The sequence below is a fragment of the Musa acuminata genome, chromosome BXJ3-9, assembly GCF_036884655.1.
Source record: "Musa acuminata AAA Group cultivar baxijiao chromosome BXJ3-9, Cavendish_Baxijiao_AAA, whole genome shotgun sequence".
NCBI lineage: Eukaryota > Viridiplantae > Streptophyta > Magnoliopsida > Zingiberales > Musaceae > Musa > Musa acuminata.
In genome coordinates, this window is record NC_088357.1 from 47,033,487 (window position 1) to 47,060,545 (window position 27,059).

The 27,059-nt window shown below is 37.6% G+C and overlaps 4 protein-coding genes across 5 annotated transcripts; 2 read left to right on the forward strand and 2 right to left on the reverse strand.

Moving 5' to 3' along the window:
* Positions 1–1,580: 1,580 nt before the first annotated feature.
* Positions 1,581–3,511, reverse strand: LOC103999204 (uncharacterized). The gene has a single exon (XM_009420878.3). It carries the CDS (start codon positions 3,229–3,231, stop codon positions 1,999–2,001), a length of 1,233 nt encoding a protein of 410 aa, XP_009419153.2. The 5' UTR covers positions 3,232–3,511; the 3' UTR covers positions 1,581–1,998.
* Positions 3,512–7,873: 4,362 nt separating this feature from the next.
* Positions 7,874–9,305, forward strand: LOC135580836 (zinc finger A20 and AN1 domain-containing stress-associated protein 8-like). Of its 2 annotated transcripts, none has more exons than XM_065166286.1 (3): positions 7,874–7,948; positions 8,061–8,127; positions 8,504–9,305. In XM_065166286.1, the coding sequence occupies exon 3, from the start codon at positions 8,515–8,517 to the stop codon at positions 9,040–9,042; it is 528 nt and encodes a 175-aa protein (XP_065022358.1). In that variant the 5' UTR covers positions 7,874–7,948; positions 8,061–8,127; positions 8,504–8,514; the 3' UTR covers positions 9,043–9,305. The 2 variants fall into 2 exon arrangements, with proteins under 2 accessions (XP_065022358.1, XP_009419157.2); XM_009420882.3 differs by having other exon boundaries at positions 7,924–7,942.
* A 699-nt stretch (positions 9,306–10,004) lies between these two features.
* LOC135649798 (uncharacterized) lies at positions 10,005–20,817 on the reverse strand. Its single transcript, XM_065168625.1, has 12 exons — positions 19,997–20,817; positions 17,909–18,111; positions 17,578–17,775; positions 15,733–15,804; positions 14,591–14,686; positions 14,040–14,119; positions 13,749–13,824; positions 13,331–13,541; positions 12,885–13,081; positions 12,459–12,564; positions 11,166–11,255; positions 10,005–11,002 (listed from the first exon to the last, which is right to left on the reverse strand). Exons 1-12 carry the CDS (start codon positions 20,769–20,771, stop codon positions 10,188–10,190), a joined length of 2,919 nt encoding a protein of 972 aa, XP_065024697.1. The 5' UTR covers positions 20,772–20,817; the 3' UTR covers positions 10,005–10,187.
* A 1,682-nt stretch (positions 20,818–22,499) lies between these two features.
* On the forward strand, positions 22,500–27,057 carry LOC135649624 (thioredoxin reductase NTRB). Its single transcript, XM_065168178.1, has 2 exons — positions 22,500–23,685; positions 26,732–27,057. Exons 1-2 carry the CDS (start codon positions 22,515–22,517, stop codon positions 26,800–26,802), a joined length of 1,242 nt encoding a protein of 413 aa, XP_065024250.1. The 5' UTR covers positions 22,500–22,514; the 3' UTR covers positions 26,803–27,057.
* The last annotated feature ends 2 nt before the right edge of the window (positions 27,058–27,059 follow it).

A 27,059-nucleotide genomic window follows, 5' to 3' on the forward strand; every position in this document is an offset into this window, starting at 1 on the left:
TAAATCAAATAAGGAGTGTAAATCAATAAATCACACAGCACTGAACCAATCCACAGAATGAGCTATAATAAAATCAAGTGGATCATCAGCAAGTTGCTAGAGTGGAAGTTATCTATATAATTTGAGTCCACTAATATGAAAATTATTCTGCTGCAATTTGGGTTGATGATCTTGGGGGGGGAACTAGAAGCAGTCACTTTTGCTACTAAATGATGCAGCATGTGGAGAAAAAGATCACCTAATCACGCTGACAGTAAATGAATCTTTCAAACTACTTGCTAATCCTACATGAGCCAACCAGAAAAGAGTAATGCCACAAGTACTGTTTAATTCTGTTGACAAACCTTGTGCCACATCATAAATTGAATGGTCAAGCAGCCAAAAAAAAAATGTTCATGTCTAGTAAGGCTTACAGGAAGAAATAATCCCTTGTTTCCACTTAAGTTACTACAAATCCTGTAGCCAACCTACAAACGGTATTGCTTATAGATCCTCGTCACAGTCATCCATGAGTACAACTAAATTATTAGTGTGAGGGTCTAACAGAAACTGTGTGATTCAAACAATTGAAGCAACCTGTAATGTGTACATATATATGATTTCCAAATAGTTATGCATAATTGTGCCTTTGTACATTATTTTAGACTTAAATGACAAACCATAAACTTCTGCTATTTAGATAATCCATTTAATTCAAGAGTTAATTTAGTACAAACTGGTTCTTCAGCTAGGTCACAGTCATTCTTATTTGCTCTCAAAAAGTATAACTGCTGGGATTCTGGAGCCTCCAATCATTGAAAAGGACAATTGTTCCTTTTCCACCTTTCAATTGATAAGTAGATAACAAAAAATAGGCAATTTCCGGAAAATTTAAAATTTTGCAAGCTTTCCAAAACACCAACTACTTGGTCTTACAAAAAATCTAAACTCAGAATAATTAAAAAGCACCATATCCAACACCATCTTCTTTAGCTTCTGAGTTGCCACCAATGTTTTCACTGACGTTAAACAAGCTCTAGAATTCCATTATTTTCTCAGCTTGAACAACCCAATTTGAAAAAGCAACATGCTACTTTGTGGAAACTGAAAGGTTTAGAGAATGTATACAGGAAACCTAAATATTAGGAGACCTGTTGCTGCTGCTGCTTAGAGAGTATCACAGCAATTCATTTCACTCAGACCTAGTAAAGTTATATATAGTGACACCACATTATCTTTGCATTAAGAGAAGCATTTTGAGTGAAAGAATTGACTTACCAATTTTAGGTCTGTTACAATGACTCACTGCCACAAGTTTCACTAAACTGCATCTTGTCTGATCCATGAAACAAATATATTTGAATGTACTCAGAAAGACTGAGAGCAGCTGTTTCCTTTCTCACTTGTTATTCAAAATGATCCAATTCCAGTGACAAAGGAACTAACATACTAGTTATTGGTGTGGTCAAAAACATGGGTGCTGTGTTGGATGCGTCTGTACTTAGCAATTCAATTCAAGGCTCAGAACAAAGCAACTAAAACAACAATCACCAGCTGTTTAATCAAATCAGTTCTTATCAAAAAGCAAAAATCTAAGCAGGTAGAACAAAGAGCAGATTTTATATCAGAATTTTATTTAAGTCAGGCTACATTTTAAAATAAGTACAATATGATAATTATATCCGACAGATGATTAAGCTATACATATCATGTCCCTTGCATATAAATGCTGGTTACACCGTGCTTAGCATGCGAAAATATTATCCTGCCTCCAACCAACAAAAGGTACATAATTCATATAGCAGGTGATCCTCACTTTTACAGGATTTTTGCTACACCTCAAGAATTGAAGTACATGGTCAGCCAGTAAAAGTGAATCAGTTTGCGGGCATACTTCAGCAGTTATAGGAAATAAGACCTACAGATAGTACCTTCCTAACTACAAAAGGCAACATGCAAAACTAAAAAAGACAACACTCTCTACTAACACAAACAGTTAAAAAAGAGGACAATATCTTACTATAACATCACTAACTCCATTGGATCTCTTACCTGCTCCCCCTCCATCCTTCGACCACTAGAATCCAGTGGGTCTCTAGACCATCTGATATCCAGTTCCAGTTCCTTCTGCCTCACCTGTAATATCATGCACTCGTTCTCCAATCTCAATCTGTCATTCTCCAGCCTCAACCTCTCAAGCTCCCAATCCTTCTTGCTCCGGAACCTCTGCCACTTGAAGTGTCGCTTCTCCAGTTCCAATGCCTCAGCCTCAACATCCACCCTCTCTTCTTCGAGCTGCAATGCACGTCTCTTAAACCACTCCCACTGCTCCCATGGTGACTTTGTTGTGTCCCGAAGTACTCCATCTATCTCAACCCTGAAGCTCTCAAAGCCCTTTTTTCCCAGTTCATAGCTCCACTCATCATGATCCCCAATGTCATTACCCTCATCCTCGTCTTCCTCTTCATCCTCCATAAGACTACTGGGAGGGGCGAGTTTTGGGACTGGACAGACCTGCAAATTGACATCATGGCAATTCAGCATCTTCTGCCCATTGTGATAGGCGCACATCTCCCGGTAAAAAAGGTGCTTCGAGCTCAAGATCTTCCTCACATCGTCCTTAGCCTTTGGAGAGATATGGTGCATCGAATCCAGAAGGAGGGGGTTCTCGACAACTTGACAGGTCGTCCCTCGTCCAAGGATCTCATTCAGACGCTTGTATCTCTTGTTGAGATCATTGAACTTGTCTTCGCACTGCTGGGGCGAGACATAGCAACCTTTCTCGAGCATCAACCTCGACACAGTCTTCCACTTGCCCTTCTTCTGGAGCGTGGCCCCGTGCTTCCTTTTTGCTGCTGACGACCCGTCAAAGGTTTCCAGAGCACCGTCATCATGATCCCCAACATATGCCACCACCGAGATCAGCAGCCGCACAATCTCGTCGGTCCACTTCATACGCTGCCAAGGCGAGGCATTTTTGCTCCCGCCGGCTTCGGAAGCGGGTAAGGAGTGGGACTCATGGTCATTCTCGTCGCCAGCGGGAGCCGGGAAGTGGTCCTCGTCGTCGCTAGTGGCGGTGGTCCCAGAGGAGGGGGCGAAGAGCGAGCCTATCTGGTGGTCAGGGTCCAGGCCGGCGGTTGACGGCGCAGCGGCGGCGATCGAGCGGAAGTGGGGGTGGAGCTGATTGACGGAGGAGTCGAACCCGGCAGCAGATCCTGGGAGCAAGGGACCGCCCAAAATCGGATTATTCATGCCCGCCCGCCTCCCGATCGGAGCCAAAAAAAAAACCCTAGATATCCCAAGATTCGAATGATTCGGTGATGCAGCGATCGCTTAGCATAGGTAAAATGGATCAAACAGAAACGGAATGCGAGGGTTTGTACAAAGAGATGGACTTTTGAGATGAAAACGGGCGAAGAGTGAGAGTTTTGGGGAACAACTCAGGGGTGGGTTGGAGATAAAAATGGCGTCTTTAACAGATTGAGCTGCTTTTACTCCATTAGTGGCACACTTCTGATAGCACTACACCTTTCCGCATACTTTTGATAGCACCGCATCGATATCATCGGATTATATATATATATATATATATATATATCGTTAAACTTCAAAGCATTGATGATTATAGTCTTTGGAGCGAGCAACGTAGTTAGGGAATTAGGAAATATGACGAGGTATTGATAACAATAGAAGGCAAGTGAGATATTAAAGACGATAAAAGATACATGAGAGTGTTTCTTCTCAATAAATAAATGACTCATCTTACTCAGGATTAATTACTAATTATTCTTATAATTAGATCTCATTAATATTTCGATCCCTATATTTAAAAATTTTATATCAAAATATTTATAATTATAAAAATAAAATATTTAGCTCTATTTATCCTAACGTGACCGTTTGTTTTACTAACAAAAGATACAGCACATCGGTAAAAAAAAAATAATTTTAACATCTTAATTATATTTTTGTTTCTTCTTAGTTGACTATTATGATGGTGATGAATGATCGCACCATTGGAGGCCATGAGTGGTTGTTGTAGTTGTGAATATAATGGTTGATGAGAACGATGTGAGGATATCCTTAGAGATGGGTTACGTGAAGTCTTAGAGGTAGAGTTGAGAGAGTTTTGTAACTTCTTGTCAAAGGAGGAAAAGAAGGGAGAGCGATGATAAGAAATGAGACAAAGGGAGAAGAGGAAGAGGACAAGGACAATGGCTATGTCGATGCAGATGCTGAGAAGTGTCGACACAAATGCAGAGCATCGACATCTACTCTACATCGCCCTACATTTGCATCAAAGCCAATACAGATACATAGTGACGCCAACGCAAATGTAAAGTAACACCACTCTGCTATACATATGTGGCTTCTATTTTGCATCGTCCTACATCTACGTCAATACCGACACATATGTAAAGCAATGTTCATCATTCTTTTCCCTTTCCCTCATCTCTCATCCTTCTTCTCTCTTTCATTATTATGCATCACTTGACATCTGTATTTGTACTAACATAGATGCAAGATGATACAAAGCATAAGCTATACATGTTGATACTCTACATCTGTATCGGCATCGTTTGGCATTTGCGTCGGTGCGAATGCAAATGTAAGGCAATGCAGAGCAGAAGCCGTAGATGTCAATACTTTGCATCTGCATTGACGTCGCTCTACATTTGCATCGACGCAGTCATCATCCTCTTCCTCCTCTCCCTTCACCTCACCTCTCATCGTTGCTCTCCCTCCTCTTCCTCTTTTGGTGCCTCTATATCTACGCCAATGTTGCATTGCTCTATATCTACATTGGTAGGACGCAAGGTCTTTGTCTCACCTCTTGCCAATGCAATTGTAAAATGGCATCAATGTAAATGTCTTACTTGGGACATTAAAATTATGTTTTTATTCATCTTATTTCTACACATCTTTCATTAATAAAATGATGGTATTAAAGTAAATGAGATTAAATATTTAAGTATTATAACTATAGAGATTTTAATATAAATTTTATAAATATAACTATCGAAATACTAAAGAGATCTAACCACAAAGATAATATATAATTATCGTATATAATTATCGTGAGATGACTTTATCTCAAGATGATTTTGGTTGGATCGTGAGATCTACATCTTTCATTGTATCACTAAAATAATTAACATAAAGATAACCCAATAAATATAATTTTATAACTAATATTTAAAATAATTAACATAAAAGGGTAAATAAAAACTCAATAATCAAAAAATGATATTTTTATAAATATCTTAAGTAGTATTTAAATATTAGAATATTTATTAATTTCATACTCAAATACTTATTTTGATGTTGTTGCTATAATTGTAATAAATTAAGTAAAGATAGTGTAATTTATGTGAAAATACCTATTTTTAAGACTTAAATATTTACCTCTTTTGTAAGTCATTTCTAATGTTTGCTGAAATTTAAAAAATTTTGTAAAAAAAGAACTAAGACGTGAGTTACACTCTTTTAAACAAAGTTACTACTTTTCTAAATAAGATTGGAAAAATTATATAATCACATTGGAAAACATTATAACTCGTATCTTCTTTTTTTTTTTAAATAGAACCTGTTAAAGATCTTAATAGCCCTTGGCAATAAGCTAGGGTGAATTAGTGTTATAGTAATTTTAAATATTTTAAAATCTAATAAAAAATATATTTTGAAAACTCGATTCATCATAGTAAGAGTAAAAGTTATGAGTAAAAAAAATAATACTAAGTTATAAGTAAAATATGAGTAACGGTAAGCATATTAATTTTTATTGTGGTTAAATTTTTTTGACCAATATCTACTTTCTTTTCATCAAGACTATCGACTTTCACCCACGATATTATTTTCAACAAATGAAAATCAATCATCTTTTATAACCTTCTTATTTTTAAAACTTAGAAGAGAATTTTTAACACTCATTTTTTCTTTCCAAAGATCTCTCACCTTCATAACTTAGTATTACAACTAAACTAAAGCAGAGAAGACATAAGGTATGCTCAAAATAAGAGTATATAATACTTCTTAATCTCAAGGATATATGCTCCATCAATCGAGCCTGGGTATAATATTTATAACCCTTAAATGACTTCAAAAATAAAATTAAAAATTTAAATTATCAAATTTTTGGGATCGGAATGGTACTATTATCGATACTGAGTGGTATTACCTAACTTTTGACACGAGCTTAAGCTTGATGGTATTACCTAACTATTATCGATACTAAGTGGTATTATCGATACTGAGTAGTACTATTATCAATACTGAACTCTAGTAGTACTACCATTGATATATTAGAGTCCAAGTGATACTATTGCCAACCAGGCAATATAACCACCTACATTGATTGTACTATTGTCAGCAAGGTTGTTAATACCTTTTTTGTCGTTGGTTGACTCATATGGTATCGTTGCTTAAGCTTGATGGTATGACGCTTAATTTCAACCTAAACTTAAGCCTAAAGGGTGTTGCAGGTTTGAGCTCTAATTCAACTAGAAAATTACTCAAATTAACTATAGAATATTTTGATGTTGGGTCAACAACTTTGTCTAACAAAATATTGAAACTTTTGACATGTCCCGATGTACGGTTATTCATTTGAACCTTTGACATATTATCTTATTCTTGACATATCGCTTACTCCTTCAACGTATTATCTTTATCACGATGTCTAATCTTCTGATATAATATTTGATCATTCCGATATTATGTCGAAACATTTAGCATGAGCTTCATTCTTTCACGCATCAACCAATCATTCAACTTGATATTTGTCCCGGTCCGAGTGTATGATTGAAGTATTTCTTATGCCACTTATCTCAAAAGTATATTAGTTCAATAATTTATCATGGAAATATGATATTTAACATAATCTTCTTTGATAATATTCATACAAATTCAATACATTAATTGAATCTTTTTTGAACAAAATTAAAAAATCCATACAAATTCAATTTTTTTTTAATCAAAAATCAATTATATATAGTTCATTTCAAACTTTGTAAGACATTTTTATTTTCTAAAATTTTATTTTTTTGAAAAATAAAAGTTACATTGTATCTTATATTATTTTTGAATATAATCCTAAAAATAGTGCAACTCAATTCTTATTTTTTTTTCTTTACTCACATATTTTTTTAACCCAAACTGATAATAAATTAATCTTAAATTTAATAAAATTAAAAAAGGATACAAATTTAATTTTTTAATGAATGGAATTAGTAAAAAACCTATCTTAAAGGCTTAGTAAGCCATTCCTTCAAATTTTCTTGAAAATCTAGAATTTTTGAAACATTGGAAGGTGAGTTCCAATATTTTTAAATAAGGCCTCCAACATAATGTAACTTAGGTTTCCAAAATATATTTTTTAAAGCTTCATAAAACCTTATATGCTAATTTTCAAGCGGTTTTTATTCATTTCATGATTAAATTTATATAAACAATATCATTATATTATCTTATATTTGATATTTGATATTTTCCATAACAATATGTTTTTTACTAACAATTTTTTGTTTATATTCATAAAATCAGTTTTATATGATATACTTTTATCAATATAAATAAATAAATATAATGTGCTGATTCATTTAAGTGAGTCTAAAAAGGAAGGGAAAGGAAACTATTATTCTTATAGAAATTAACGATAACAACAGATGGATACAGTCAACCCAATGGATTAGAATGGTATCATCTACAAGTGACATTGTTCTTATGCAAATTATGCTCATAATGGTTTCATAGGCGACATCCTTAGATCGCCGTCCATTTTCTCACGAGCGATCGATATCGAGCATCAGCAGTTCTTAAGAGAAACGTGTACGGCTGATTCAGTGCACGCATATCAATATAGTGCGGAACATAAGATAAGATAGCAGAGGATGAGCACATATTTAACTTGGATCTTCCCAGCCTCGATCGCACCGTTCCGAGGAGGAGCTCTCTGGTTGCTAGGGTTAGGGTTAGGTTTTTAACACGCTGGCTGTCGTTCCTTTTTTGTGGTGATCGATCGCCGAGGCTGGTTGATTTGAATTTTTTGCTCTGCTCTCTGTTCCCGTTTTTTCAATCGCCAGGCTCGTCCAAGCTTATTGTTACTGACCGAGAGGGAAAACAGTCGCCTTTGAGAGCAGATTCGAGCAGGTGAGTTGCATTCTTTTATTGTTGGGGGCATAAAAGTGCTCATCGTTGGGTTGAAATCATCCGGCTTTCTTTTAGTTTGTATCTTTTTTATGCGTATTGTTGATTACTCTACCCAAATTGAATTCTGTATGTTGTCGCTGTACGTCTTTCCTGATGTAAAATTTGTTGTTTTGGAATAAACTAGACTTCTTTAGGGATTTATGGGATAAAGGCTTTAATTTTTTTGATCGTGATCAGGAATCTTCTTCTTGGTATTTAAATTGTTAGACGAAATGGGGTTACTGATACTTGGATTTTTTGAACTTATCTGAATGATCTATCTTAGGGTTTCGGTTTAGACTAATTAGGCATATAATTGATGGTCATCGTGGTATAGCAAACTTGAAGATGGATCACGATGAGACTGGATGCCAAGCTCCTGAGGGCCCGATCCTGTGCATCAACAACTGTGGATTCTTCGGAAGCGCGGCGACCATGAATATGTGCTCCAAGTGCCACAGGGAAATGATTCTGAAGCAGGAGCAGGCCAAGCTTGCAGCATCCTCCATTGACAATCTTGTGAATGGCAGTGGCGGTGACATCTGCAGCAGCAATGGCAAGGAGCCTGTAATCTCTGCTGTAACAGATGTGAGAATTGTCTCTGGGGAGCTAAAGGCCATTCCTTCACAATCACCAGAAGTGCTATGCTCAAGTGGTTCTGGGGAAGCAAAGGCAAAAAATGGTCCAAATAGGTGCAGCACATGCAGGAAACGGGTCGGTCTAACAGGGTTTCAATGTCGATGCGGGGATCTTTTCTGCACTACGCATCGTTATTCGGACAAGCATGGCTGCCCTTTCGACTACCAGAGAGCTGCCAGGGATGCCATTGCCAAAGCGAACCCTGTGGTTAAGGCTGAGAAGCTTGACAAGATCTAAAGCAATGGGTGAGGCCATTGAGCTCTGGTTCAGTGTTCTTGTTATCCAAGCGTTCCCTTCGGTTGGCTGCTTTGTGATGTCCTTGTTGCTAAAATGAGTGGAGTGATACCTAGGGCATCAATACGTAATTGTGTGAGCTGTTATTTGTGCTTGGTTGGTGGATTACATATGTTGGTTTATGATCTGATGCTTTTTACGTACCATCGTGGATGTTATGCTATATTTATTTAGTGATAGTAATTATTGCCAATGTGTTGAGTTCAGTTCTATGTTTCTGGGAAGTTTTTAGCTTATGCGGCATCAGTTTTATAATTCGCTTTATTGATTGCATGGTATGGAGAAACATTTTGGATCGATGATCTGAATTGTGGTTATTGAGGAATGTCATTGGGAAGGTTGGGGTTCATGTTTTGCCCTTAATTCCCGTCTTTGTTTTCTTTTTGTTCTTGTGCTCTACAGTGTTCTATGCAAGTGTCCGGTTAACGTTTTGCAATATGTCCATTTCTCCAAAGTGGGACAGATTTGAGGTAATTGGAACTTGGAGCTGTTCTTTTTCTGTTGTTACATCAAGGGTTTTTAGGTTTGTAAATCTATGATTTCGTCTGAACCGTGCTTTGAAGTCCTATGGTCTTGTATTGCTGGTTTTTAATAGGCCACAATATCTATATTATCAAAGAAAAGATTATGACTCATGAGCATGCTATCAACTGAGAGACTTAGTGACTTGACCATTTTTGATCTACCAAAACCTAGTCCAGTAGATCATATGCTGCTAAAACTAAGGCTTGTTACTGTTGTTGTTGTGTTTGGTTTTGTAGACAATGAATTCTTGTGCAGTTTTATGATACATGGGTAGTGTTATATTCAAGTATCAGTAGAGAGGTGCAGAAGATTTAGGTTGGTTGTGGTGCTTTGAGAATGGTTCCTTGAATCTAAGATTTAGGACTCACTGCGAACTCATGTCAGACAGCAACGATGATATATTCTGTTGCTCTGTTCTATAGATGTAATCTCGGCACCACAAATATGACAGATGGATGCTGTTCTATAATCTTTCAGTCAAATGAGTTTATAGATTACGACACAAACATATTTACATCTGGCTGCCGTCGAGAATTGGCTGCAACCCATCAATGTAACGCACATCACGATGTGTCATATTCGACGGGCGTGAAGGTGGCTCTGGCAAAGTTGTCGATCGCTGGATTGCCTTGTTGGTGGATGTCGAAGTAGACAGTGTATGTCTCATCTCTCAAGCTCAGCAAAGGCTCCAGCAGAAAATTCCGGCTGACTCCGTTGGCCACGAAGCTAATAGGATGGTACTGCCTCAACCCTCCGGCAACAGGAGTGAAGCTCACAGTCTGCCGGAAAGACATCATGTCGAGCTCCGAGTCCGATGGGCAGATCAGTTGAACTGTCTTGTTCCCGGCAGCAGAGAAATACGATCCACCGATGCCACACACGAAACATCCTCGTTGGGTGCTCGACTCCAACGACACCGTCCCATGTTCGCCATCCAACCCCTGTACTATGTTGAACATGGCATCAGCACCAGGAGTAATCGACGATGATGACACCGCGAGCCCATTGTTCGGGCCTCGATGCACCACTGTCGTGCCAGGAAGATCAAATGGCTCCAGCATAACGTAGCTCTGGACAGCAGCCGCCTTCTCGGGGAACACAAATCTGAATGTTCCGTGGATAGCCGCATTAGTCCCCTCAATGGACAGTTCCTCCATTGTCAGTGAGCCGTTGGAATTGGAGAAGACGAGCGTCTTGCCGTTGGTCTCCTGCGTGAGGCTTATCAGCTGACCACTATATGTAGCTGGAACGGCCGTGATCCAGTCGGAGATAGAGCTCGAATTCCCAGTATTAATGTCCCAGTCGCCATTGGTCAGACCTGCAAGAAGATACGGTCCAAAAAGAATTGCCTGGATAGATCCATATTCAAGCCGATCATCTGCCAGAAATCATGGATCAAATTCAAGTGTCAGATCGGTTCAATCTACTCCCAATATATATATTACTGTCAGCAAAACAAATTGATTGTGCTTTCCTCTAAAAGGTTCTCAATTAGAAGCCAAAGAAGAAAACAAAAAAGTGAAATAATTCTGTGAACTAACCCTGTATGCGCTCCATCCTTAATCTGAGAGGCAATGTAACAGTCACGATGTCATTTGACATCCAATTTCTGGTCACAGAAATGAAATTTCCTGCCAAAACACATTGCTGTTAGAAAATTTGCAGAACAAAGGCAACCAAGTATCAAAACAAGCTACAGTTTGCAGCCTTAGATGCAAACACAAAATTGGATTTTGAACCAAGGACAAGATTGTTGACATATGCTTATGCCCCAAACAAGGAGCTTAACCAAGTCTGAACTCTTCAAACTTTTTTTCTCTCTATAAGAACGGTTTATTGTTCTGGCTAACATTGTGTTTAAATTCCAAGAAAAGCATATTTTAGCCAACTTCATGATCATGGTATACAATTTCGAATGGTACCGCCCGATATGGGCGGTACGTACCGATCCGATGGCATACCGACGCAGACCGCCCGTTACCGGACGGAACGTGCTACAATGCTACAGTAAGAGGAAGAAATATTTAAAACTGCTCGGTACGCCCTAGTTTACCGCTCGGTACCATACCGAGCCAACTTCGAAACAGTACGGTACGATATTGCATACCTTGTTCATGATAACCAAGAAACAAAGCTAAGCGACCAACAAGATCCAGCATTCCAAGCTCAAGGTAAACTTCATGAAGTAGAATGAGACTGGAATCTACAAGTGAACATAGCACTCAGATTCCAAAAAGCCTGAGGGAGAGAAGACGGAGAACTGACAGCATAGAAATTGTCAATTCAGTGCTTGGGAAAACAGGAACAGGAATTGTAAAAATGAAGGCAGGGGAAGGGAAAGATGCACTATTGCTGCTGATGGTGAACCTACAACCGCTTCAACGTCAAACAGGGAAAAGAAAGATCAAAGATATCAGTCATGGAGAACAAAAACAAAGACTTATTATTGAGTTGTCCAAAATACATATCCCATTCCTTTCCAGTAGTGGATGTTGATCAATGGGGGTTCAGAAATCATATAAAGTAGTAAAGTTGGACTTATTTGACCATTTATTTACTAAATTTCCATACATGAAGAAAAAGAAACTCATTTCAATAACTAGCATCTCATACAAGTCTTTGTACTTCAATATTGATCAGATTTAAAGAAATTGAAGACTTGTTTCCTGATAACTACTTCTGTACTGCTACTGGAACTGATGATACATATTGGCATTATGCTCTAAGGCTCATATAAGTTTACGTGGACAGCAATAGGCATGAAGGAAAGATATAACTGAAACCTATAAAAGCCATGAGATCTATCTCAAAGAAAAGATGGAACAAAATCATACCAGGAGATGGTAGCTGCAGATTGTTATCATTTAGAGTTGCTTTTGCACCATCTAAAGATGTCCAAGATGGTATCCTCAGGTTCAAAGTTGAAATTTGACTACTTGACTACACGTGGACACAAGATATAAAATAAATTAGATCTTTATAAGTCTTTCAATGGAACTAGTTCTTATGACATTAATAAAAGCCCTTGATTGATTTTTTTTTTCTGATAGGAATGAATCCATCAAAAGAGCATTGATGTTGTGACAAAGCTAATCTGAATACTTCTATGTATGAAGAGTATTATTATCAGTATCAAAGTTTATTGTGTAAATGATGCATAATCCATATAGAGCAAGATTGATATTTACAGGTAATCTCTGTGGATTATTCAAGTCTTGATCTTATTTATACCCAACAGTAATTAAATTGCTTCATGGTACCTTATTAGTTGAAATCGTTATGGATACTTGGAGATAAGGATCAAAGGAATTAACAGGTTTTGTCTTCTGCTTGAGTTCAATCCCTGCAGATCTCCAAATAAAAGAACTTGATACATACTGTAGGACATAAAGGCTTGGTGTTGTTCTCTTCTCCTCAAAATAAATAGAATCTCCTAGCTTTGAAAATGATTCTATTCCTGCAAAAACAAAGAGAGAAAGAATGAATACCCATCGTATGATCTTCAAAAATATTACATCAAAAAGGATCAGTTAAAATGTAGACAAGTTCCAAGTCATCAGAGGCTATCAACTGGGAATTTCCATGAATTTATGGTCATGCAGTCACTGCATAATAGATAATTATTAAGTTTACAGAAGTGGAAAGAAAAAGATACAGCTTTTGATAGCTAAAAAACCAGAGAGGCTCAGGAAGAACATCACACTACCTGTTCCATAACAACACCAAAATGAATCAAACTTTGTTCCCCACCCATGGTAGCTCCTTGCCTTGGAGTGCCCACGCCCCAGTGGAAGCATGTAAATCATCACTCCAGGCTCCTTCCCTCTTTGAATGCTTAGCACGCCATTCAATATTGCTCTCTCATAATAATCAGCATATGCCATTTCCTTTGTCCAACGAAATAAGTTGCGAGATACCTGCAGACAGGCATACACTTTAAAAAAAAGAAAATGATATACCCTAAGAAATGACACTCTATGTGAGATAAACATCTTCAAGTAAGTTTTGACACCTTGGTAACCTTTTTCCTGGTCTCGATTGGAGTGAGAACGTTAGATGTTAATTAATAATTGTATATTCTGAAGAAGAGGTAGGTAATACTAGCAAAAGCAAGGTTGCTGCACCTTAAGCATGTTGTAAGTTGTGCAAGATTCTTCATTTTCTGTACCTAGTGTATCTGCTAAACGTTTTGGATCAGACCTACACATCAAAGTAAACAGACAGACTGTAACAGAAGAAAAGAACATCTTAAATTATACCATTTCTAGAATACAGAAACCGTAAAATATTTTTCAGAAACTAAAGGTCACATATTGGCATGATATTTCAAGATTCATCATCGTATGAACAATTCGACAAATTACCTATCAGTCAAAGTAGTAAATGGAAACAAAAGCTACCAATAATCATGTTACCAGAATTCGCCAACTGAGGTTCCTCCTGTAGCATAGCTGTGGGAAGAATTCACAACATCCATAAAAAACGCACCAATATCCTGAAAGATGAATTGAGTGTCTAGCCAGATCATTCTACATTTTGAGACAAGTTCTAAAATATACTGTTCTAAAAAATGGAAGGACAGATTACACATGAGCACTTAGCAATTGTTGACTGGCTTTGACTTCTAAATGGTCTGGTGTACTGGCTACACAACAATGACAAATGGCACCCCAAACAAACATAAAAGTTGCCATGTAACATCATAGAAGAAAGCAATTAAAGAAATGCTAAGAAGTAAAAGACACAACAACTGCAAGAGATCCAGCCTGAGCAGCTGGTTTGTGCCCCTTGAAAGAACATAGTTAACACAAGGCCTCAGTCTGCAAACGATACATACCAAGTTCAAAGAGAAAGAAGATGGCATCTACTACTATTTTGATCATCTTTCAGATGTCACTATTGATGTAATCAGTAGAGTGTAGCTTCAGACATTAAAAAAATAATTCCTTGTTAAAGACACAATTACCTTGTATAGTGGATCACCTGTGATCTCATATCTCATTTGTGCTCCTACAACAACTGGGATATGTGTATTTGAATGAAAACCAGAAAGGCTGTCAGCCTGCCATTAGAAATATGAAACTATTAGCTTGTTTTGCATGACAAGATTACAAAGATAATGACATTTTGTTGTTATTACAACATATTGTGCACTTTACAACAATATGTTCATCATCACATAACATTCACTTTAAGCTTCAATCACTATGTATGTTCACCAGTTTGTTGGCATTGGTTGGTTTATGTTATGTAATTAAAGCAAGTGATATAGTAGCCTATGAGATACCTTGTCAAAAGAAATTGTCATAATATTTTGCCTGCATTGGGCATGATTGATGACACTTGAAAGGTAAGAGACAGAGGGAGGAGAGACCACAAAGGAGAACAATTTTGGATAAAATAAATAACTATATATCACAAGCATCTGGTTTATTTTTTTCTCAAATTTATGTGTGTCCTCTTCCCTTTTTTTTTTATTTTACTTGTTGCCTCCCAAAAACTTTCTTTTCTATTCTTGAACTAATGTCCTTTCATCATGTTGGCTGCCATGTTTCTTATTTTGGACATAGTAGTTCATATATTACATCCCAAGTCAAAAGAATTGATAAAATGGAGCATATTATTCTCATGAAAGGCATACAATGTTTTTAAGTTGGGAAAAGAATGTTATGGGCTGGAGTAATTGAAGGAAAGCAGCAACAGAAGAAACCACGAATCTTCTGCAAAATAATATATATTGCTAAAAAAAATCAAATAATTGAACTCTATGACAATCATATTTTTTCCATCACTTCAACAATTCTGCATATAGTTTCTATTTTTTGTTGATTGTCCACCATGTGGGCAAATTTCTGGAGAGTTGTATCTATTGTCAAAAGGCCACAAGATGTGAAAGATCAAACCAGTAACTACCTTTTACTATTTGAAGTGATTGTAGTGTTGGCCAGCCAAAATGCAGATGCATAAAGTTATAAAAAACACAGGAAGGAACAACCAGTAACTACCTTTTACCATTTGAAGTGATTTTAGTGTTGGCCAGCCGAAATGCAGATGCATAAAGTTATAAAAAAAGGGGAGGGAACTATGATCTGGGACATGAATGATTACCTGAACTGCAAGCAAACCAAGAAAACATGGTTTGTCAAAAAGATGAGCCAATACCAGATGCTTTTGATCTTTCTGCATTAGTCAAACAAGAAACTCTGATTTAGCTTTTTGTTCCTACAATACTGACCAAAAAGTTGTCGACAACAAGAAATTAAATACAAGTATTTTTTTCAAAAGATTCTTACTAACAAAGTATTCCAATAATGCTTGGACTGCAAGCTTCACTAGGATATCAGGTGCTCTTGAAGTAGACAATTTTTTAAACAACTTTAGATCATTGGAGAACTGGAGCAGTAAAAATATATATAATTTTATTGATATTACCATGCCACAATTGTCTATTACTTACATGTCTGCAGTAATTTTAACCACTAAAGATTCAAAACTATTTCATCTAGCTTAAGAGCCCAATTCTTTCAACATTGGATAACCCATGGTTTGCCTTACTAGTCCATACTAGTGTATCGATCAACCATCAATATACTACATACCGAACCGTACCAATGTATTGACACACGGTACGGTGAGGTGTACTGGCAAACTAGTACCTATACCGATCCCCTATCGAGCAGATACATGCCACCCATATCGAGCAATACGCTGTGGTACGATAAACCTTGGGATAACCTCAATATTGCTACCAAAGCAATGGTATTGAATTTTAAATTATCAGAACTTTAAGCAGTTATAACTTATAACAATGTCGCACACCATGAATAACTAGAAGAGCTTCTTTCAAGCTAAGTTTCATATAGTTTTGTGCTGACTTTATATATGAAACAACATGAAAGCAAAAGTTTAGAAGATAATCAGAAAACAAATTCAAGGAAATTTTATATAAGAAGTTGATCCATGTGGATCATGCATTAGGATAAGAATTTAAGTAAAATAATTGCACAGAAAGCAGTCTACATAACCAAATATCAAGCATACTATGAACTGCTACATATAGTAAATTAAGTAACCTGGATATGCTAAGACATCTGCACAGATGCTATAATCATATAAACAGAACACTCTTATTGCTTTAACATAAGTATCGATTAGAAATTACTGTCAATTATATTGACCAGTAGCAAAAAAAATTTTGTACATAAAAAAACTGAAAAAAATATTAGTTTCCAATGGTTGGTAAAATAGCAAGTAACAGTGAAAAATGTAAATTCCTTTTTTTTCATTTTTCAATAAAAAAGGCTTCTTTATATTTTTAATTACAATAAAGACATGTGTACATGGCGAATGTACATAGGAAGATTATATTATCCTCTGTAGTAAAAAGATGAGATAGAATGAGTTAGACATTTACCTTCAACGGAAATGCTTTCAACAATTCAGGAGACTACTAATCCAACCAAGAAGATCCAGAACCATAGGTAATGACAAAATTATATATGGATTTTCTTATAACTTGAACCCATGAAAAGACCAATAATGAACTTATTTTCGTACTAGAAAGGCTTCATGAAGCAAGGTGCACAACATAAATCTTCATCCGATTTTACCTAACCAAATGATGCCATTTTTCTTAATTGATCTACTAAAATTTACTTAAAGACTGCATGATAGTCTGTGCAACAATTGCTTATAACCTCATGATCATCAGATATGCCCATCACTCTCATCTAGACAAGCACAGCAAGGGGTAAATCACCAACATAGAAGGCAGGATGGCGAAAAGATGGTTATTTTTTTAGTCAAATTTATGAAAAAAGGTGTTTTGTGTATCCCTTCAAGGGTTTTGTATAAAATTGCAGAATTCAAAACAGTGACCAAGTGGGCAATTGTGTAGCCATATTACTAGTATGTAATTGCAAATTGCAATACGAAGTTCACAAGGTAATTTACCGTCACACTGTAGAGCCTATAAAGAACATCATTCATCCCACCAGTTTCTTCATTGAGAGACGACCAATGTCTTTCTATGCTGTATCTTTGTATAACATTCTTGACACGGTTCCCAAAGTAATCTGCCATCCACACCACCATTTGCAATGCTTTGACACTACCAGCTAATATATGTTGATCGAGGAGGCCAGCCATGATCTGTCAGTAGATCAGCATTAGGTTAAATATAGAAGAATAACAAATGACAATGGCAGTTAAAGATGAAGATGTCAGCAATCAATGGCAATGCATTTTATTCAAGTTATCAAGTATCAGAATCTTGATAAATTACCTTGTGAATTGTGTAATATGGAGCCCAAACACTTTTTATAGCTTCAAAACGGTCAAAAAATTCAGGAGGGAAAGCAGACAGATATCCTGTGCCTGTCTTCTTCTGGCATTCATAAAGTGCATCAATCACTGATGACATCTTTTCATATAGCGTTCTGTTGTGTGTACTAGCCCACATTTGAGCAGAAGCACTCACATAGTGCCCTGCAAAACTCAGCGATCAAGATTATGACAGCATATCATCAACTCAAATTTTAGGAAGAATTCAAAGAAAAGATGGTTATATCCATAGAAATCTGGTATGCTGCACAGATATGTAATTATAACGATTGTTAAGATGAGTGAACAGTAGTGTATTAGATAGTCCAAGAGGCATTGCGTCCTTTCTCACTTCCCCAGACCAACTTTGATCAACTTTATAGGAAAAAATCAATAAAGCAGAATTCATCTCAGCATTACACATGCACTCCTACTACATTCTGCCTGAATCAATGAGAAATTAACATGTCACTGATCTTCAATAAATAATTAGCATATTCTTATACAAGTGACCACATGAGAACATTAACGGTGAAAACTAACATGATTACAACAGAAACAATTATAAATATTTAGTTTAATGATCAATGAAAAAACAGCAAGAAGTTGGACAAACTTTAAAGTTTAAACAACTCATAAATTGTGGCCAAGACTTACACCAAGTAAGCCTTTATGGTAAGGCATCTAGTGGTCACTTCGATGCCAAAATCAGTTCATAGATAGACACAGTTAATTGGTCTAGGTTATCTGATTAAAAATAAACCATGTAGTACAAGGCTCAGTTGTGATACATGATAAGCACTCGGATTTAAGACCAACATATTCAAGTTTCACATGTTCACACAACAAAGGAAAAGATACTTCAATTAGTCTGTTTCTCCTTGTTATAATACCAGAAGATTACAGGATAGCGTTGTGCTATACATTTAAAATGCAATATATGTTTCATAACCAACTTGACTGATTATAAAACAGGAGATTTAAGTGTTCTATTAGATTTTATTGTGGCGCTGGCGCCAATTTGTAGTCTCACTGTCTCATTCAACTCATTTTAGCTAAAGATCTCAATAATGTATCAGCAGTAGAAAGATTAATTAGTGTGCCATGACAACCCCAACAGAAAATTGAAGGGCAAAACACCACCATCCAAGTAGCTGAACGGTTGGCATCAGGCAGGTTTTCCCCATGAGCTAGGCACTCTATCTTCCAGTAAACTCTATCATGTGCATTATCATGCCTACGCACATCCTGTAATACATATATATAAGGAAGGAAAAACTATGAAGGGCAACAAATCAAGAGCTAATTGAAGGGGCAGTTGAAGTGCTGTAGCTAACATTTTCCTTTTCTTTAAGCTTTAATGAGATTACAGAAGAAGACTGCTTCTTCTGATCGAGACGAAAACAGAACTATTTCACCATCGATCAAATCTAAGTAGACGTAGGAAAGTTACTGGCAAAATGCTTAGCTGATAGAGAAATTATCAAACATGGAAGCAGAGTTCGTGAAATTTTGATGTCAAATGATGAATCCATATCCCAGGGAGACAATGGACAGAGCAAAGATATCTAAAAAAAATAATGAATGACAAAACCTTCTAGGTTTCTAGAGAAAATGAATTCGTTTACACCAGGAACAGCAAGAACATGCTAGCGGTAGTTCAATTACCATCAGGAAGACAATTAATGTCCTCCGCTTGTAGATATTTGGAAAAACACAAAAAGCAACATCGGTGTGACAATTCTCTTTCAAATTTATCTAAAACAACTATTGGATGTTAAGATTCTTTATTACAAATTACTACAATTATATTACAAATTAGAAAACTAAGATCCTTTATTAAATGTTAAGCTCTCAATCCAAAAAGAAAAAAAAAAGAATATACTGATGCCAGCCAATCCAACAATAAAAGGCTTTTCCATTATGAACAAATTGGTGAGAAAACAAGCACAAAAAGATCAATCAGTATATGAAAGAAACACCACAAGCAATTTGCAAAAAGCATGAGCGGCCAGCAACTAGAGTTATAGTTCTCCTACAAACAACTTACCCACAAAATGTCCTCTAATCTCCACATCTGGTCTCTCCCATCCTCCATAAGGTTCACCCGGAGCTGATAAACCAGCCTGTTTCCGAAAGCTCCAAACCAGTCGATCGACATCAAGAAGTAACAAGTACTCCAAATTCGTCTGCTGTGCTCGCCCATACATGGAATCCGGGTCAAGACGAACGTCGTGGAGCGACACCTCGCTAAGGAAATCTTCTCCTCGCTGCCTCGCGATCACCTCGACCCGGCCGAAACCCTTCATGCTCCGGTAGAGCATCAGCCAGTCAAATTCCTCGATACCAACCTCCTTATTCAGCGCTTCTCTCCGTCCCAACTCCATCCACGCGGACTCATCCGTGGGGTTTAAGTGGTAGTCAGAGAGCGCATGCGCCTTCCAAGATTGATTCTCGGTGGACATAAGCTGAGCACGAACAGTGTGAGAAGATAGCTCATTAGGAGTGTTGGTGCATTCCTTTCCGGAAACATTGCCATAGAGTAAGAACACTAGAAAGCAACAGATCAACTGCAGAGCCATGGATCTCTCAATTCGATGCAAAGTGAGCGACAAGGAGAATCGATGAACGATTGTCTTTTTCCGATTGTCTTTTTCCGAGACGATCTCAGACATGGATGAAGGCGATTGCAGAAGAGATGCGAGTGACAACAAATTAAGAGAGAGGAGAAGACATCCCGTCACCAACAAAAGGGGGAGAGGAAGGAGAAAGAATGGGACGAAGGAAAGCGTAAAGATCAAAGGAGGAGGAGAGAGGGAGGGCATTAATTTCTTTTTATTTTCTTATTTATGATTATTGTTATGGGTATTGGTGGGTGGTGGGGAAGGGGAGAGTAAAGAAAGAATCTAAATTTGAGGAAAAGGCATAACCGTTCGTCTCATTCTTCTTCCTATTTCAATCGTCCAGAGAACAAACGGTTATGAGGATCACGCGAATCACATTTATTTCAGATCATTCCGTGGAATAATATTATTCTTGTACATAAATAAAGAATAACATATGATTAATTTGATTATGCAAGCAATTAAGACGGAATGGTTTATAACCTTTTTATGGATAGTGTATCACGCAAATCCCATTTCTGTGCGCAGTCCTCCGTCCGATCCGTCGCTGATATTTTTCTTATATTGATCACAACGATCTGCTTATTTAAATGAGAATATCCTATAATTAATTTGATCTGCAAACAGTTAATATGGAAGTTACGAATCAAATCAGATTGTTTTTACTACTGTTCTTTTATGGATTAAATTGTACAAATTCTTTCTTGTTGTGCAATTTTACGGTCTCACTGAGTTGTTAGCACGGCTCGGTCTGATCCAAATGCATAAGATTATCAACGAGGCTTTCCGATGGGAGAAGGATTGCGTCGAGTCGGGACATTGCTTGTTGAGCCAATCTGAGGTCAAGCTGGAAGTTACTTTTCCTCTCTAAGTTCTTATACATAAGCCAAAGTTGGGAGAAAAAATTTCAATTCGACTCCTTTAAAGCTTAAGTTAATAGGATAATATTGAAGTGAGTTTTGGTGTGTTTGACTGTTTCGGAAATTGTTTCCTCACTTTAGCAAGAGGGTCGACCTTTATACCTGTTATATGAGGTTCATTAATGATCACTGATCCCCTGAGTGATCGACCCATATGCTCTTGATGACGTACACCAACTTGTATGGTTCCACGATGTGCGATATCGTCTCGTACTACCGCGGATGGTTTTGTGTAGGGCAGTGTCATCTCATACAACTTCCTTGTTATTACTGTTTCTTTTACATCGAGCTCTAATATATATATTTTTATTTTTTTATTAGTACAATAAATTATATATAAAATATTCGTATATCAAATCAAATATGAGCCTATAATAATGTACTAAACTAAAGAATATCTCACTAAAATTATAATAGCCACGTATCTTTTTGAGACAGAAATTAAGTGAAAATCATAATAATTTTGTTAACATTTGTTGGTTATAAATGAGACTTGTTATAATTGTCATCAAAAACATAATTAATATATTTATCATAATTTATTTCATTCATGATAATATAAGTAAGGATTTTGGCCGGATGAGATGACTAACCTATTAATTTATCGAACATGAATCATTAATTTAAAAAAAAAATTAAATATAAAATAACAAAAGCTAAGTCTTAGTTAAATATTAGTTTACGGGGCTAAATCAAAGTGTTTTGATCTCCCCAATTTACTTTTGCTCACAGATAGCCAAATAGAATGCTAGCGAACACCAATTTACTCGTTGCCCGGAAACATACACTGATTAGTATTCCCACCTTACTTCGCTGCTCACCGATGCCTCCCTTTTCTTGAGAGAGAGGCTGCGCAAGGCATATGCGGTGGCGGACGAGCCAAGCGATGCGAAGCTCTACGGGTATAAATATAACCACTTGTGACGACAAACAAAGCACCCATTCGAGCTTACGTTACGTCGACGCACATACATTTGCGGTCCAAAACAATAGGTAATTGTTCACCATACAAACAAACGGCTGAATGATCCCAACCCTAAGCCCAAACTTAAAAGCCCAACCCAAAAGGCATCACAACACGAGGAAGCGGAAGGCTACGAGCCCAGCGGCGGCAATTGTGACGGCGCTCCGTTCCATGAACCTCCGATCGAAGCTCTCTGCCCTCCTCAAGAACGCCTGCTCTTTTGTTGGTGGCGCCGTCGCTTCTGACTCCTCCGCTGCAGCCGCCGCGCCTTCGACGCATCCCGTCAAGCCCTTCTCCACCGCCACCGCCATGGCCGACGCACCTACTAAGACCCTCCGCACCCGGCTCTGCATCATCGGCAGCGGCCCCGCCGCCCACACGGCGGCGATCTACGCCGCCCGCGCGGAGCTGAAGCCTATCCTCTTCGAAGGGTGGATGGCCAACGACATCGCCGCCGGCGGGCAGCTCACCACCACCACCGACGTCGAGAATTTCCCTGGGTTCCCGGAGGGCATCATGGGTTACGAGCTCATGGACCGGTGCCGCGCCCAGTCCCTCCGCTTCGGCACTGAGATCCTCAGTGAGACTGTCACCACCGTTGACTTCGCCGTTCGTCCCTTCCGCGTGATCTCTTCCTCCACCTCCGTCGAGGCGGACGCCGTCGTCGTTGCCACCGGTGCTGTCGCCCGCCGCCTTCACTTCACCGGGTCCGACGTGTTCTGGAACCGGGGGATCTCGGCCTGTGCCGTCTGCGACGGGGCCGCGCCCATCTTTCGGAACCGCCCGATCGCGGTAGTCGGCGGCGGCGACTCCGCCATGGAGGAGGCCAACTTCCTGACAAAATACGGGTCGAGGGTCTACATCGTGCACCGCCGGGATACGTTCCGGGCGTCCAAGATCATGCAGGCGAGGGCTCTCGAGAACCCCAAGATTGAGGTGCTGTGGAACTCGGAGGTGGTCGAGGCCTTCGGGGAGGCCGACGGCCCGCTTGCCGGTGTGAAGGTAAGAAACGTTGTCACCGGGGAGGTGTCTGATCTCAAGGTGTCGGGACTTTTCTTTGCCATCGGGCACGAGCCTGCCACCAAGTTCCTTGGGGGGCAGCTGGAGCTGGACTCCGATGGTTATGTCGTCACCAAGCCCGGGACAACACACACCAGCGTGAAGGGTGTCTTTGCCGCAGGGGATGTGCAGGACAAGAAGTACCGGCAGGCTATCACCGCTGCTGGATCCGGTGGGCGACTGACTGTTTTAATATCTGTCGATGATCTTGCTTTCAGAAAATACCCTTCAAAAAATGATTTCTCAGTACAAAAATATAATGGCGAAGGAATTCCTGCAATGAGGCTATTATTGATAGTTGATAGTCACTTTATGGGATGTGGAAGTACTCGAGTTTGATTTTATGTTCATGTCACAACTGCTTTGTTTATTGTTCCATGGTAAACTTAGGATTTATTTTAGTGGGAGCTTTTATTAGGTTGAGTGGTAGAATGACATAACTATGTGCAGATTAACTTGGTTCTTAATCGTTGATGTTCCAGCCTCTTGCTTGTTTCGTTATTTCATTGTTTAGCGTAATTTTATCATTACATTAACTAAAGTATAGTGCAATTATAGATTTAATTGACACTAAGAAAATGATGAGTGTTGCACTTCTGAGATAATATTCATAAGCTTAACTGTGAGCTGCCGTCCTTACTGTTTGATGTACGATTTAGAGATTGTCATTTGTCTTGCACTATTGAGATGGTATTCATAAGTTTAACTATAAGTTATTGTCCTTACCATTGGTGTTAGAATTACTAATAATTTGTCAATCGCCCAGATGAATGGCTGACCTTAATAATTTTGATTAAATGTCTCTGAAAGCAAACTAATATAGATATAATTCTCAGAGTTCTCTTTTGAGAAATGGTTAGTTTGGAAAAGTGAACACTAGAGTTATCATTTACTTTTCCTATACAGTTAGATAGGATGCAATAAATACATTCAGTTCTTTTTTATTATTTTTTTGTATTTTTCTTTTCTGTTTCCACAAATATCTAGATATGGTGTGTGTTTCACCAAAAGAAAAGGGATCTTTCATTATTGGCTGTGTTACGCATAAAGCCAACCAAGGACCATTCCATGTGAGCTTCTGACTAGCATCGGTCATATTATACAATGAACGCATACAAAAATCTAAAAATACTTCACACTTTATTGCATTTATTACAAGCACCTTGTATCTAACTTAAAAGAAATATGTTGAAATTTTGTCATTTTAGTAAGTTTGTATTTTGCTAACAGTATGACATGAGAGCCACAGTTAATATTTTAAACGTAGGGGTTTACCTTCACGTGAGCTTCATCTTTGTTCCTTTATCTATATGGAACATCATTAGCTGAAGAAAGTAAAGAGCTATTAGTTTTATTTCATTTGAAGAATTGAAGTACCCCACTGCATAATCTGCAAAATATGACCAACCAAATTGTTCCTTCTAATATTTTCCTGCCTCATGTTTCTTGGTGAAAAGAGATCTTTTGCTTTTTCTTTTCTCTGCTTTAGAAGTGCTGTAGTCCTCAACCCTCTAATTTACTAAGACCCTTCACGGTTAGGAACATCTGAAACAATTGGTCAATCGCAGTCATATATGTGTACTGAAATGATTCTATCCCTCTAATCATCCCTTAAGACAAGCTGCAGTTTAGTTCTCATGAAGCTAAAACTCCACCATAGTGGCCAGAGAAAAGCTCAAGTAACAATGCTAAACAATGGTCCTAGCCTCTCAGTTTGGCTCCTGCTATTTTTTTTGTCATGTAACTCAATTTTAATTTAGTTCTTTTTGAAATTTTAAATCCATTTTCTGTGAGAAGGTTTTATGACTGAGCTGGAGGTTGGCTAAATGGTTAATCATTTGATCTCTTTCATGAATCTGTAAGACACATTTCCCATTTTTTAGCTTATGTCTAATTTTGCATAGCAGGAGATGGCTTACAGTTTCTTCCTGAAAATGGAAATAACCTGTTCACCATGTGGTAAGGCTTAAACTTTCCTTCCTCTGAAGGATATTAAAGCCTAACCAAAGTAAGCACTCTTAGATAGATTGTTGACTTTCCTGGTACTGGTGTTGAATGGTATCTCTCTATAAATTATTGGTATCTTTGTCTTCTTTATAAAGTTCTGCACTTTTGTCTCTCTTTGTAAAGCAAATCAATTGGTTGTTCTTTCTCATTTCTAGGTGTTAGTTTCTCAGTTCGAAAGTGTTTTTTGTGGCCTCATGGTCATCACCACTTCCTGAGTGTTATTTAAACTTTATCTCTTCCTAACTTTTACCTTAGTATAGCTTAATATGAACAGTGCTTCTTATTCTCCAGAAAATATAACTCAGTGATAAAGCGAAAGCATGAAGATATAAGCTATGATAACTTGTTTCCTTTCTCTTTAGGATTTAATCAAGGTCACTTTCATTTATTTCATACTGTAAATTGAGTAGTTTGTCGAATATTAATTTTTAGAGAAATCATGATGTACCCATGTTCTATATATTGAATGTTCTGTATCTTCAATAAAATTGTTGCAGTTAATTTTCATGATTGACACATGCTGCTAATCTCGTGACACCTTGATTTGAGCTTTTCCTAAAATGTTAATTTATTAGATGATAGCTTCTTCATTTTCTTGTTCAGCTGCTGGTCAAATATTGGCCGTTCAATATTAACTTGTTATTATTCACTTTATTGAACCTACCTTATCTTTCAAATTAATTTTTTGATACTTGCAATCTACATGATATATCATTTTCTTCGAGTGAAAAAGAAACATTTGTGTGTTGAACTGTTGATTCTTCACAATAGTCCAGAACTTGTGGGCAAGATATTATAGCACATATTTCTCAGTGGTGTAGCTAGTTTATGCTGTACCACCAGTAAATTGGACTTTGTGGTTTTTACAGCATGTTTGCCTTGTGTTTATGTTTATATTAGGAGTTTGGAGTAAAAAATGTTGATATAAATTATTTATGTTTTCTGTCAGCTTGTGGTTATACCAAAAGTTATAGCAGCAATCATTTTATGTTCTTTGATACATCTGAAATGCTGAATGGGAAGAAAATATTAGAAAATGAAATATGCAAAAGTTGAATTTTCTATCTTGATCTGATTGAACTGATATTGGTTCTCATGACAGTCCCTTTTTTTGTTTCTTCTTTCTTGTCAACACCAGAACTAACTGTTTCCTTGGGTAGCCATTCGACCAGTTACTCAACTGATATATTGTGATCCTTGGAATGCTGTAGGATGCATGGCTGCTTTGGATGCGGAACATTACCTGCAAGAGGTTGGAGCTCAGGAGGGAAAGACTGATTGACTATCCTTGGATGTTTCGACTGATTCTCCAACGATTTCATCTTTGGTGGGAAAGTCAAATCTTTGAAACTCAGTATGATTCAAACTGAAGTTGCCAGGCTCTTTGTGGTAGAAGATGAACTTCTCAATTTCTGTCATCATTTAGTTGCCATTGGTTGTACTCTTGGCATGTTGTAGACAGTGAATTTACTGCAGCACATCCCATTGATACCTTGGGAAATTCTTATTGTTTAATCAAAGTCAACTTTTTTGGTTATG

Bases quoted from the DNA above. Each gene is read 5' to 3' on its own strand.
- LOC103999204 (XM_009420878.3), bottom strand. From the start codon at position 3,231: ATGAATAATCCGATTTTGGGCGGTCCCTTGCTCCCAGGATCTGCTGCC.
- LOC135580836 (XM_065166286.1), top strand. From the start codon at position 8,515: ATGGATCACGATGAGACTGGATGCCAAGCTCCTGAGGGCCCGATCCTG.
- LOC135649798 (XM_065168625.1), bottom strand. From the start codon at position 20,771: ATGCCCTCCCTCTCTCCTCCTCCTTTGATCTTTACGCTTTCCTTCGTC. The intron at 14,120-14,590 runs GTAATTGTGTCT...TTCATCTTTCAG, and splicing joins CAGGTGATCCACTATACAAG to GATATTGGTGCGTTTTTTAT. The intron at 13,542-13,748 runs GTGCAGCAACCT...GCCTGTCTGCAG, and splicing joins CAACTTACAACATGCTTAAG to GTATCTCGCAACTTATTTCG.
- LOC135649624 (XM_065168178.1), top strand. From the start codon at position 22,515: ATGATCCCAACCCTAAGCCCAAACTTAAAAGCCCAACCCAAAAGGCAT. The intron at 23,686-26,731 runs GTGGGCGACTGA...GGAATGCTGTAG, and splicing joins TATCACCGCTGCTGGATCCG to GATGCATGGCTGCTTTGGAT.